Genomic DNA, 14,918 nt, shown 5'->3' with positions numbered 1-14,918 from the left:
AGCCCTGTTCCATCAGCAGCAGCTTCGTTACAATAAATTCTAGTCACTTGCATTACATGTGTTTGAGTTGTGTTGGATCTCAGAGGACCCTATTACACAAAGGCTTTACCACATTGCTTACACTCACAGACTTTCTCTACAATATGAATACGTTCATGATGAAGATTGTAGAAATGTGCAAAGGTTTAAATATACTGAATACACTCATAGGGTTTCTCTTTCATGATTATGAAGACTTGTGACATTTGAAAAGGCTTTACAATACTAAATACTTAGTATGTGTTCCAATATGCACTTGGAGATTATTAGAATATGCAAAGGCTTTGCCACAATGCTTACATTCATAGGGTTTTTCTCCAGTGTGTACTCTTTTATGTTGTAAAAGATAAGTGTTTTGTGCAAAGCTTTTACTACATTGGTCACATTCAAAGTATGTGTTCTTTTATGCATTCGAAAATGACTGTGATGTATGAAGGATTTACCACATTCATTGCATTCATATGGTCTCTCTCCAGTATGTGTTCGTTTATGATACAGGAGTCCACTTCGACAAGAAAAGGCTTTATCACATTGATTACATTCATAGGGTTTCTCTCCTGTATGTCTTCTTTTATGTATTCAGAGACTAGTTGAACATGCAAAGGCTTAACCACATTGTTTACATTCATAAGGTTTCTCTCCTGTATGTCTTCTTTTATGTATTCAGAGACTAGTTGAACATGCAAAGGCTTTACCACATTGTTTACATTCATAAGGTTTCTCTCCTGTATGAACTCTTTTATGGTACTGAAGAGAACTGGGTCTTGCAAAGTCTTTATCACATTGGTCACACTTACAAGGTTTCTCACCAGTATGTATTCTTTTATGTCTTAGGAGATAACTCTTACTTGCAAAGGATTTACCACATTGGTTACATTCAAAGGGTTTCTTTCTCTCCAGTATGTGTTCTTTTATGTCTTCGGAGAATACTTGAACATGCAAAGGCTTTACCACATTGTTTACATTCATAAGGTTTCTCTCCTGTATGAAGAACTCTTTTATGGTATTGAAGAGAACTGGGACTTGCAAAGTCTTTACCACATTGGTCACACTTATAAGGTTTCTCACCAGTATGTATTCTTTTATGTCTTAGGAGATAACTCTTACTTGCAAAGGATTTACCACATTGGTTACATTCAAAGGGTTTCTCTCCAGTATGTGTTCTTTTATGTCTTCGGAGAATACTTGAACATGCAAAGGCTTTACCACATTGTTTACATTCATAAGGTTTCTCTCCTGTATGAACTCTTTTATGGTATTGAAGAGAACTGGGAATTGCAAAGTCTTTACCACATTGGTCACACTTATAAGGTTTCTCACCAGTATGTATTCTTTTATGGTACTGAAGAGAACTGGGTCTTGCAAAGTCTTTACCACACTGGTCACACTTATAAGGTTTCTCACCAGTATGTATTCTTTTATGAATTAGGAGATAACTCTTACTTGCAAAGGATTTACCACATTGGTTACATTCAAAGGGTTTCTCTCCAGTATGTGTTCTTTTATGTCTTCGGAGAATACTTGAACATGCAAAGGCTTTACCACATTGTTTACATTCATAAGGTTTCTCTCCTGTATGAAGAACTCTTTTATGGTATTGAAGAGAACTGGGACTTGCAAAGTCTTTACCACATTGGTCACACTTATATGGTTTCTCACCAGTATGTATTCTTTTATGGTATTGAAGAGAACTGGGACTTGCAAAATCTTTACCACATTGGTCACACTTATAAGGTTTCTCACCAGTATGTATTCTTTTATGTCTTAGGACATGACTCTTTCTTGCAAAGGATTTACCACATTGGTCACATTCAAAGGGTTTTTCTCTAGTATGTCTTCTTTTACGATGTTTAATACAACTGTGATATACAAAGGATTTACCACATTCATTACATTCATATGGTCTCTCTCCAGCATGTGTTCTTTTATGACATACAGAGGCTTTGTCACATTGATTGCATTCATAGGGTTTCTCTCCAGTGTGTACTCTTTTATGTTGTAGGAGATGAGTATTTGGAGCAAAAGTTTTACCACATTGGTTACATTGAAAGGGTTTCTCTCCAGTATGTGTTCTTTTATGATACAGGAGACCACTTTGACCTGCAAAGGCTTTATCACATTGATTGCATTCATAGGGTTTCTCTTCTGTATGTATTCTTTTATGTATTCGGAGACCAGTTGAAAATGCAAAGGCTTTACCACATTGTTTACATTTATAAGGTTTCTCTCCTGTACGAACTCTCTTATGGTACTGAAGATAACTGGGACTTGCAAAGTCTTTCTCACACTGGTTACACACATAGGGTTTCTCACCAGTATGTATTCTTTTATGTCTTAGGAGATGACTCTTTCTTGCAAAGGATTTACAACATTGGTTACATTCATAGGATGTCTCTGAAGTATGAATTCTTTCTTGTCTTTGGTTATGACTCTGAAATGCAAAGGCTTTATCACCTTGGATAAACTCAGAGAGCAGCTGTTCAGTATGACTTCTTTCATGCCTGCAAAGACAATTGGCACGTGTGAAATCTTTCTCACACCTTTACACTGATGAATCTTTTCATTTGTATGAACATGTTTTAGGATTTGGTCTAATTGTAAAGAACAACCTGATTTTAATGTACTATCACTTTGTTTACACTCATGGAGTTCCCCTTCATTATGGATGGTTTTGTATCTTTGAGGATACTTGGACTAAGAACAGCATTGATTCCATAGCTTATATTACAGCACCTTTCAACTCTAAGAGGTAAGAGGTGGTTCATATATCTCAATAGAACAGGAAGAACTTTACCACACTGAACACATAAATTTTGCTATTGTGAAAGTAATACTATGTTTGCAAACCAAGGCAAATATAAGAATTTCCACGTTCCTAATATTACAGAGATGGTCCGCAGTATTAGTTTGTAGATGTCCACAATACAGTTGGAAAGCCAATTATTTGTAAACTTGTAGCACATTTAGAAAGCCTACCCAAAGTGGGGAGTACTACATATCTTCTAATTGTGCAGGAAGATAAGAGAGGTGTGTTGCTTCTTTCAATATATTCCTATTGTCCCATGGCTTATATCCATTGTAACATATGACATCCCTAATAAAAGAATAACAAGTAAAAGGCTTCCAATGTACTAACAGTTTGGTATTTTTCCACATACAATTTTGTTATAGGGATTAAGGTTTCTCCAGCACAGCATTCTTGACTATCATAAACCGCCCATCTTACTAAACTTAGCAATGTTTTTACAAGTATATGACTGACTCAGCTTTAGTATGGAGTATATACGATTTAGAAGGTTTTGTACATACACTTACCACCTATTCAATGTGTATATTTTACAATGTCTAAGTGGTAGGAGGTTAAACACACTGGCAGTTCTTCAGCATAGCTCTATTGGGCTATGATTTAAATGGTAAATCTGTTAACTCATTGTTTGTTTGTTTTTGTACTTAGAGGAATGGTTTGAAAACACAAAATAGATGCCTGGCACTGACATACACAGTTTATCACAATTTAATAATCATTCATAACTTAAAGCAGTGCTTCCAAGGCATATTCTTACCAGTTTGCACATAAAAATTACCTTCCATATCTTCTAGAAATATGAAGATGTTCTTCCATATTATGGTTTTCCCAAACGTAGCCTAAAATATAGAGGCCATATGTTATACTATTGGAAATTAGGAAAGTTTAGGTTACTAACTTCAGTGAACTTTACAACCATGCCTGATTAATTCACCTCATTCTTCCTCATTCTCAATTGAAATTACAAGAACAAATAACAATAACAGAAAAACAGTTGTATGACTTTTACAAAGTGAAAGGAAATTCAGTGTCTTACCTATAGCAGCGAGATTCCTGTAGGTCTCCAGCATCACATCTTTGTAGAGACTCTTCTGAGAAGAATCCAGCAAAGCCCACTCTTCCCGAGTGAAGTTCACATGCACATCATCATAGGTCACTCTACCCTAAAATATCCCAGGCATGTGTGCATGAGAAAACATATTACTGAGAACACTGTAAATACATACTTCATTGAGAATATAGTCATATCATTCTGGTACTTCCTGCACTTAATTCCTGACACAAACACCTTAATGCAATCAAGGCATTTAAGAAGGAAACTGAATAATGAATGAACTTCACCTCTGTCATTTCTACACCCCTTGAAGAGGATAAATCCCTGCAAGAAAGTGGTAATTAATAGACATTAACTCACAAGTAAACAGTTCAAAAGTACCGAGCACACATTAGATAAAATGTATTAATAATTACTAACTAAGAAAATGATGAGCATGCTGGGTGTATTACTTGTGCCTTGAATCCCAACACTCAGGAGGCAGACCCAGGTGTATCTCCTTGAATGGTAGGGTAAGCCTGGTCTATGCCATTAGTTCCACGACATCAGGAGGTCCATATTAAGACACTAACTCCCCTGTACAAATCAAACAAAGAAACCAACAAAGATGGAAAGAACTCAGAGGTCTTCACTGAAGTTCCTACAAAGAATTATATATTCACTGCAGGTCTGTATTCATCTTCCAAAAGCCTCAAGTGACCCAGTTTCAACAGTAAAATAAATAAGTGCTTATTAATAAGGTATGCATGTTTAAACATTTACAAATGGACAAATGAAAATATTAGCAAGAAAAAAAGAAAAAAAATTAAATATACGCTATATAAGTCTGTTTGTTTGTTTGTTGAGACAGGGTTTCTCTGTATAGTCCTGGCTGTCCTCGAACTCACTTTGTAGACCAGGCTGGCCTCAAACTCAGAAATCTGCCTGCCTCTGCCTCCAGAGTACTAGGATTAAAGGCGTGTGACACCACGCCCAGCTTTGCTATATAAGTCTTGATCATGAATTAGCAACATAGGGAGGGAGAGAGGCTCACCACAGGTATTTCTTATGTTACATATAATTGGAGCAAATTACCAATATTTACATGGAGGCACATAACCGTCCATTGGACCAAGTTCAGGAGCTGTTAGGCCATCTTCTGCCTACTGTGAGCATCAGGTACACAAGATAAATGCATTCATGCATACATGGAAAATACTCATATTCACACAAAAATTCAAAACAAATCCCACAGGTAGTAATAATGCCACACACCCGCAATCCAATGGAATATCCATGTAGTAGTTATCACAGGACATCCTGAGAAATATAATATACAGACTGTCAAGTTTCAAAATCTGAGTGTGCCTGAAGTTCAGCACATCAGCTTATGCATGCATATACAAAATTTATATTCCAAGCTAATAACATAAAAACAAAACAAGCCAGGCATTTTGGCCCACCTCTAATCCCACCCAGCACGCTAGAAAGAGAGGCAGGTGGATCACTAAATTCAAGTGCTCCCTGGTCTGCAAACCTACTTTCACGACAGCCAGGGCCGCACACGGATACATTGCATTCAAAATCAAAAATAAAAACAACAAAACCAAAACTATAAAAATATCAGTGAAATACCTTAGCACTGAATTACAGTTGCTTCTATTGTGTCTTATATGATTTAGTGATAGAGTCTATAATGATGAGGCTATGACAGCAGAAGAAAGAAACTGATTCAACCACAACATAGTAGACATATTTCAACGTATTGAGTACATGGTGACTCAGGTCATTATAGATTCATGGTCATTCTCTCATGAAAATATATTTGTCTAAATTCAATGGCTATAACAGCCCCTGCCCTGTTCAAACTTCCAAAGACTCCTTTGACACTCAAAGCAATCTTGTGACTGCCACACCTTGTAAAATCAGGAAACATTATATCTTTCAAATATGCAATGGCATAAACAACCCTTTCCATTCCAATATGGAAGAATGTGTACATTGGACCATGACAAGAAACCCAACAGGGCAAACTCTAAATCCTGTAGCTCTGTCCCAGCCACATGATGCTTCAGTTTTAAAGTGCTTAAAGGGCTCTATCCCTGATACTTCTCATACATCTTTCAGTTTTGGTACTTCCACTCCCTATATGCATCTCTCCATGGCAGATTCTCATATCATAAGTATCTCAACATCTTGTGGTCTCAGCTAGGCATCATCTGCACAGCTTCATAACATGAACACTCACAGTATCCTCACTGGGGCTGCAACTCTGACAAATATAGAAGGATGGACTAGTGCTGAACTGAAACTAGAAAGGAAGAATCCATGACCATAATTTCACAACTTTCTTGATTTCAGAACGAGCACAATATGGATGAGCCTGAGAAATTTGGCTCCTCAATTGGAATGGAGCATGCCAAGCATGTACCTTAGTGGTAGCAGGTTTTATATGTAGTTCCATCCTGGGAGTGCCAACTCCTTCCATTAATTGAAGGCATGGCAGAAGAAATTATTACTCTTAGGGCACCTTCTTAGGCTGCAAATCCAGAGCAATGGCCTTCACATTAATGGTGATAATCTCTTAGTTGCTAAAGCACAATATCAGGGAAAGCTTTCTGTCCCAGTTTCCATGGTCCCAATAAATACCACAGATAATCCCCAAATGCCCTTCTTTTTCTGCTCCATCTTGTGTCCCAGCCCCTACTCACAAAGAAACACCTTCTCAACCATATGCTATGCTTGGCAGAAGACAACTTAGGCTGTCCATATATTTGCCACAGTTACCCTAGATGCAATTTTCAGTTTTCTATAGCATTGGATTAGAACACAAAATGCAGCATCCCCAGATGGGCGTGGTGGCACACACCTTTAATCCTAGCACTTGGGAGAGAGAGGCAGGTGGATTTCTGAGTTCCAGGCCAGCCTGGTCTACAGAGTGAGTTCCAGGACAGCCAGGGCTACACAGAGAAACCCTGTCTCGGAAAAAAAAAACAAAACAAAACAAACAAAAAAAGCAGCATCCCCTATCGTCTGTCAAGATTACTAAGAGGAGTCCCTTCCAGTCAGCTCCAACACTAACGCACCTTGGGCATGAAGTCTGCGGACACCCCCAAGGTCCCCAGAGGACTCTCCACGGGATCTTAGGACCTCTGGTGAGTGGAACACAACTTCTGCCAGGAGGCAGGTTCGAACACCAGATATCTGAGCACCTTCCCTGCAAGAGGAGAGCTTGCCTGCAGAGAGTACACTGACCACTGAAACTCATGAGAGAGCTAGTCACGCAGGTCTGCTGAGAGAGGCTAACATAATCACCTGAGGAACAAGCTCTAACCAGAGACAATTATAACAACAAAGTCCAGAGATTACCAGAGGGTGAAAGGCAAACATAAGAATCTTACTAACAGAAACCAAGACCACTCACCATCATCAGAACGCAGCACTCCCACCCCACCCAGTCCTGGGCACCCCAACACACCCGAAAAGATAGACCTGGATTTAAAAGCATATCTCATGATGATGGTAGAGGACATCAAGAGGGACTTTAATAACTCACTTAAAGAAATACAGGAGAACACTGCTAAACAGGTAGAAGGCCTTAAAGAAGAAGCACAAAAATCCCTTAAAGAATTGCAGGAAAACACGATCAAACAGGTGATGGAATTGAAAAAAAACCATCCAAGACCTAAAAAGGGAAGTAGACACAATAAAGAAAACCCAAAGTGAGGCAACGCTGGAGATGGAAAACCTAGGAATGAAATCTGGAACCATTGATGCGAGCATCAGCAACAGAATACAAGAGATGGAAGAGAGAATCTCAGGTGCAGAAGATTCCATAGAAAACATCAGCACAACAATCAAAGAAAATGGAAAATGCAAAAAGATCCTAACTCAAAACATCCAGGGAATCCAGGACACAATGAGAAGACCAAACCTACAGATAATAGGAGTAGATGAGAATGAAGATTTTCAACATAAAGGGCCAGCAATTATCTTCAACAAAAATTATAGAAGAAAACTTCCCAAACCTAAAGAAAGAGATGCCCATGAACATACAAGAAGCCTACAGAACTCCAAATAGACTGGACCAGAAAAGAAATTCCTTCCGACACATAATAATCAGAACAACAAATGCACTAAATAAAGATAGAATATTAAAAGCAGTAAGGGGAAAAGGTCAAGTAACATATAAAGGCAGGCCTATCAGAATTATACCAGACTTTTCACCAGAGACTATGAAAGCCAGAAGAGCCTGGACAGATGTTATACAGACACTAAGGGAACACAAATGCCAGTCCAGGCTACTATACCCAGCCAAACTCTCAATTACCACAGATGGAGAAACCAAAGTATTCCACGACAAAACCAAATTCACACATTATCTTTCCACGAATCCAGCCGTTCAAAGGATAACAGAAAAAAAAAAATAGAAGGACCTAAATCACACCCTAGAAAAAAGCAAGAAAGTAATCCTTCAACAAACCAAAAAGAAGACAGCCACAAGAACAGAATGCCAACTCTAACAACAAAAATAACAGGAAGCAACAATTACTTTTCCTTAATATCTCTTAATATCAATGGACTCAATTTCCCAATAAAAAGACATAGACTAACAGACTGGCTACACAAACAGGACCCAACATTTTGCTGCTTACAGGAAACCCATCTCAAGGAAAAAGACAGACACTATCTCAGAGTGAAAGAATGGAAAACAATTTTCCAAGCAAATGGCCTAAAGAAACAAGCTGGAGTAGCCATTCTAATGTCGAATAAAATCAACTTCCAACCCAAAGTTATCAAAAAAGACAAGGAGGGACACTTCATACTCATCAAAGGTAAAATCCTGCAAGAGGAACTCTCAATTCTGAATATCTATGCTCCAAATGCAAGGGCAGCCACATTCATTAAAGACACTTTAGTAAAGCTCAGAGCACATATTTCACCTCACCCAATAATAGTGGGAGACTTCAACACCCCACTTTCATCAAAGGACAGATTGTGGAAACAGAAACTAAACAGAGACACAATGAAACTAACAGAAGTTATGAAACAAATGGACTTAACAGATATCTTCAGAACATTTTATCCTAAAACAAAAGGATATACCTTCTTCTCAGCACCTCATGGTACCTTCTCCAAAATTGACCATATAATTTGTCACAAAATAGGCCTCAACAGATACAAAAATATTGAAATTGTCCCATGCATCCTATCAGACCACCAATGGACTAAGGCTGATCTTCAATAACAAAATAAAGAATAGAAAGCCAACATTCATATGGAAACTGAACAACACTCTTCTCAATGATACCTTGGTCAAGGAAGGAATAAAGAAAGAAATTAAAGACTTTTTAGAGTTTAATGAAAATGAAGCCACAACATACCCAAACTTATGGGACACATTGAAAGCATTTCTAAGAGGGAAACTCATAGCTCTGAGTGCCTCCAAAAAGAAACTAGCGAGAGCACACACTAGCAGCTTGACAACACACCTAAAAGCTCTAGAAAAGAAGGATGCAAATTCACCCAAGAGGAGTAGACGGCAGGAAATAATCAAACTCAGGGGCAAAATCAACCAAGTGGAAACAAGAAGAACTATTCAAAGAAACAACCAAATGAGGAGCTGATTCTTTGAGAAAATCAACAAGATAGATAAACCCTTAGCCAGACTCACTAGAGGGCACAGGGACAGCATCCTAATTAACAAAATCAGAAATGAAAAGGGAGAGATAACAACAGATCCTGAAGAAATCCAAAACACCATCAGATCGTTCTACAAAAGGCTATACTCAACAAAACTGGAAAACCTGGACAAAATGGACAAATTTCTAGACAGATACCAGGTACCAAAGTTAAATCAGGATCAAGTTAACGATCTAAACAGTCCCATATCCCCTAAAGAAATAGAAGCAGTCATTAATAGTCTCCCAACCAAAAAAAAGCCCAGGACCAGATGGGTTTAGTGCAGAGTTCTATCAGACCTTCAAAGAAGATATAATTCCAGTTCTTCACAAACTATTCCACAAATAAGAAGTAGAAGGTACTCTACCCAACTCATTCTATGAAGCCACAATTACTCTGATACCTAAACCACAGAAAAATCCAACAAAAATAGAGAACTTCAGACCAATTTCCCTTATGAATATTGATGCAAAAATACTCAATAAAATTCTCGCTAACCGAATCCAAGAACACATTAGAACAATCATCCATCCTGACCAAGGAGGTTTTATTCCAGGGATGCAGGGATGGTTTAATATACGGAAATACATCAAAGTAATCCATTATATAAACAAACTCAAAGACAAAAACCACATGATCATCTCCTTAGATGCAGAGAAATTATTTGACAAAATCCAACACCCATTCATGATGAAAGTCTTGGAAAGATCAGGAATTCAAGGCCCATACCTAAACATGATAAAAGCAATCTACAGCAAACCAGTAGCCAACATCAAAGTAAATGAAGAGAAGCTTGAAGCAATCCCACTAAAATCAGGGACTAGACAAGGCTGCCCACTTTCTCCCTACCTATTCAACATAGTACTTGAAGTCCTAGCCAGAGCAATTCGACAACAAAAGGACATCAAGGGGATACAAATTGGAAAGGAAGAAGTCAAAATATCACTTTTTGCAGATGATATGATAGTATATATAAGTGACCCTAAGAATTCCACAAGAGAACTTCTAAACCTGATAAACAGCTTTGGTGAAGTAGTTGGATATAAAATTAACTCAAACAAGTCAATGGCCTTTCTCTACACAAAGAGTAAACAGGCTGAGAAAGAAATTAGGAAAACAACACCCTTCTCAATAGTCACAAATAATATAAAATACCTTGGTGTGACTCTAACTAAGGAAGTGAAAGATCTGTATGATAAGAACTTCAAGTCAGCCGGGCGTGGTGGCGCACGCCTTTAATCCCAGCACTCGGGAGGCAGAGGCAGGCGGATTTCTGAGTTCGAGGCCAGCCTGGTCTACAAAGTGAGTGCCAGGACAGCCAGGGCTATACAGAGAAACCCTGTCTCAAAAAACCTAAAAAAAAAAAAAAAAAAAAAAAAAAAAAGAACTTCAACTCTCTGAAGAAAGAAATTAAAGAAGATCTCAGAAGATGGAAAGATCTCCCATGCTCATGGATTGGCAGGATCAACTTTGTAAAAATGGCTATCTTGCCAAAAGCAATCTGCAGATTCAATGCAATCCCCATCAAAATTCCAACTCAATTCTTCAACCAATTAGAAAGAGCAATCTGCAAATTCATCTGGAATAACAAAAAACCTAGGATAGCAAAACTCTTCTCAAGGATAAAAGAACCTCTGGTGGAATCACCATGACTGACCTTGAACTTGACCAATGTTACCTGTGATTGTATGTATAAAGAAATTAAATAAACCGAGAATTCATGACTCCAATAACAATTACTCAAAGTTACCCCTAAAGAGTTATACATCTGTTCCTCCAGCAACTGCTGATGTGTCATTCAAACTCCCCATGTTCCAGAGTTCTCTCTATAAATAAAGGTGATCAGAAAGATGGGCTATGGCTCTGCAACCCCTCATGACCCCTTGGGATTTCAGGTAAAACTAGCCCCACTGAAGCCTCACAGAGAACAATGTTGAAAAATAATTTAATGTGTGCTGCCTGCCACATGGATTATATCACAAGATGTGCAATCTGTTTTATCCACCTACCCAACACCATGCACACCTGAGAAGGTATGCATCATAGAAACACCTTTTATACTCTGGAACTGAATTTCCATGAATACCATTGTAAATGGAGGCAGTAGAAAGGTAAGAGGAGTCTAATCAAACACTACTGAAGGATGGCCCCTATCACTTTCTTTCTACTAATTCCTAAATTATTTGTACCACATAACTGAATGTGGACGTTTCTGAAATTCTAGAAACCAGACCTTCATTCTTCCAATATGTCTTCCTACTACATATCAAAAGCAATGCTCGTGTGTACACACTGAAAAATGACAGTATGAACACCAGACTTCCACTACCAGTGCTCTACAGCGCCACCCCCCACCCTCGCCTTCCATTGGAATTCAGGCTTGGGAAGGTCAGAGGCCAAGGGCCTCTGAGCATATCACCACATGAACCAATCAATCCATAGTCTGACCCACAGTCCATTTCAGTCTCAGCCTGTCCTGGCTTGTGGTCTTCCTCCCATCTTGCTACAGGAGGGGAATCCTGGAAAGAACCTGCAAGCTACCTTCCACTGCTGTGCCTGATTGTTAGGCCTACCCAGGGTCCCTCATTAGTTTACAAAACTCAGATATGCCTCAGGCCAGTTGCAGCCCCTCTACTGGGGGATCAGAGAGCAAATGCCTCGGCCAGCTGAAACCTTTCCAGATCTGCCTTTCCACTCTATGTGCACACAAAGCCCTGGTCTGGAGAAATTGTATTTAACAGAATGTTCCAGTCTCCCAGAGCACTTGTTTTCCTTTTTCCAGGCACAGGGTCCTTTGTTTGCATATTCCTTTACACATGCCATGTTCAGTACAGCCATGTCTGCTTCATAGTTGGGAAGTCCTGCAGCCAAACTGCAGTCCCATTAGAACAGTAGCAATAGTTAAAAGAAAAAGTGCCTATGAATTTCTTAACAAGGAGTGGTTAATGGGAGGTGAATGAAAAAAAAAAAAAAGAAAGAAAGAAAGATTAAAGGATACAACTGCTCGTATGTATGGTGGAATAGAAAGTTTATTATACATAAAAGAAAGAACATAATCAAATCCAGGAATATATAGGAGAACAGAGTACAAAGTGAACATGACTCTAAACCACGTGGAGAGAAGGAGAAAAGCAAGATCCAGACAAAGAGATCAAGATGACACATAAATAATAATGACAGATTAATAATAAAACAAACAGGTAATCAAAAGGTTGGATTGCATAAGGAATGGCAGCTGGGTGAAGGGTAGCCCTACCCCTGGGCTAGAGGGTGAGGTATGCCAGCCATATGACATAATAGGTAGGGACTGAGGTCTGCTGACAGCCTGGTCTGCCGTGACTTGTTAAATAAGCTCTCAACCAATTGTCCAGGGGTTTCAGACTTATTTGCAGGGACAAAGAAGAATGATAGGATTGAATCATACTCGCAAAGATTATTTGTACAAGTTGAAACACACTTTACGGTCCAATATTCTTCAGGGACTAAGCATAAGTACTAGAGCGCACCAAGTCTTTTCTCTCACATGCTGTATTTTCAAACAGGAAAATTAACATTCCCATTAGGCACACCACATCAGATTGTCTAGATCTTGTGTTCTTTGAACTAGTGTAAATATGGAAATTTGGTTTCTAGAAATAAGTTCAGTTCTTCGCCCAGTTTTCTGAGTGCCCTGCTCTGGGAACCCACCAAGATCGCCGGTTTGTACTTTTACTGTTGTCTAAAACTGACTACCTGAATACTCATTGCTATTGTCAACTACTGTCAAAGTAGAAAGGCCCTCACCTTCCGTCTTCTCCTCCTTTTCTCTGCTGTGACTACACCAGCTTCAAAATTGGTCAGAGAACTCAATGCTTACACAGGACTCTCTTTTTGTAATCCCCTCACCCCAATCCAGAGAGGTTGGAGGACACCCATTCACTGGTCTATATCTCTTCTCATTTCCTGAGTCCAGTCAACACCATGCCTTAGTATTGGTTGTGACCCTATAATGCCACCTTGAGCACCTTGTTAGGTGCCTGTTCTTTGCTATCAAGATGAGCCTTGTTGTTGATTGTAAAGGAAAGCGGTCTCTATTTTTATAGTTTGGAGACAAATGTCTGAACAATCCTGGTAAACAAACACAGCCATACTGTTCTCTAGCAAGCCAGGTTAGCATGCTATGTACCTGGGGGGCGTTTTACAGGCAGTCCTCTCTCTCCTACATTCTACTTGGTGCCACTTCCTACTTCCCAATCAAATTCTTAGCATTATCAATTCTACTCGTCTACATCACAGCTTAATATTGGAGTGCTACTCAACATATGATAGGGCTTTTACAGCCTCCACAATATTTTTGTTTGTTTTTTGTTTTTCGAGACAGGGTTTCTCTGTATAGCCCTGGCTATCCTGGAACTCACTCTGTAGACCAGGCTGGCCTCGAACTCAGAAATCCGCCTGCCTCTGCCTCCCGAGTGCTGGGATTAAAGGCGTGCGCCACCAAGCCGGGCACAGCCTCCACAATATTAACTCCAATGGATCTTACACCCCCATATTAAATGCTACAGGCAGAACTTACAGAAAATAGAGAAACTACGGTTCTCAGGTTTGGCATCCTGCTAAGTATTTTTTTGGGCACACAAGCCCCTGCCCCAAATGCTTTGTAAAAATACAGCCCCCATAATAAGCTTTTTCAGAGGCCACCGCCAGGTACAGGGAGAGACTAGAACCACAAAGGACCTCACACGTGGCCATATCTGTCTGGCTGCTGCTTACAATCAGCTGCTGGGAAAACCCACCACATGTGCACCATTTACTAAACCGCTTGCTCCTCCCTTTGTGGGAGATGATCCTGCACTTACCATATCTGGAAATTTTAAGCTTTTCGGAGCTCCCTCACAGCACCCAACAGAGGTACTCAGAGCACACCACAAAGAAACCTTGCAGGCTCAGATTCAGACAGGAACTTACAGGCTTGGTAACAGGAAGAGCCTCCTCTTCTCCTGAGTGGCAGGTCCGGCTGGAGGTTCTGATTGGCTAGTGCGTCTTGAGTGACATGAGCACCACCCTTAGGGGTCTAGTGTACTGAAGAGAAACTACCTAGTGTACCTAGTGGTTCCATCTTGGGAGCAGTCCTTTTCCAGATCAGCTGATTTGCATTTCAGTAGCACAGTGCCTGTCCTCCAATAGCCTGCCTGTCTCTCCTCCCACAGAGCACCTCAGAGCATCTACAACTCCAGATACCTGCTGCTCAGCTGCCCATTTCTCCCCATTATGGGCAGCAACCCTGTGTTCACAACTTTGCAAAATTGGACTTTTTCTGAGCTCCCAGTACTCAGTAGTCACTTCCCCTTCTTTCTCCTGCAATCAAGCTGGAAAGCT

The 14,918-nt window shown here is 39.6% G+C and overlaps 1 protein-coding gene across 1 annotated transcript; it reads right to left on the bottom strand.

Moving 5' to 3' along the window:
* Positions 1-256: 256 nt before the first annotated feature.
* LOC147005779 (uncharacterized) lies at positions 257-3,930 on the bottom strand. Its single transcript, XM_085828170.1, is given in 8 exon segments — positions 257-432; positions 435-614; positions 699-930; positions 932-1,211; positions 1,383-1,611; positions 1,699-2,540; positions 3,624-3,684; positions 3,882-3,930. Coding segments are annotated over 8 exon segments (2,034 nt in total). The 5' UTR covers positions 3,916-3,930.
* Positions 3,931-14,918: the final 10,988 nt, after the last annotated feature.

The sequence above is a fragment of the Mus caroli genome, unplaced genomic scaffold, assembly GCF_978045245.1.
Source record: "Mus caroli unplaced genomic scaffold, Mus_caroli_1 scaffold_2, whole genome shotgun sequence".
NCBI lineage: Eukaryota > Metazoa > Chordata > Mammalia > Rodentia > Muridae > Mus > Mus caroli.
This window is presented reverse-complemented; position numbering and strand designations above follow the sequence as displayed.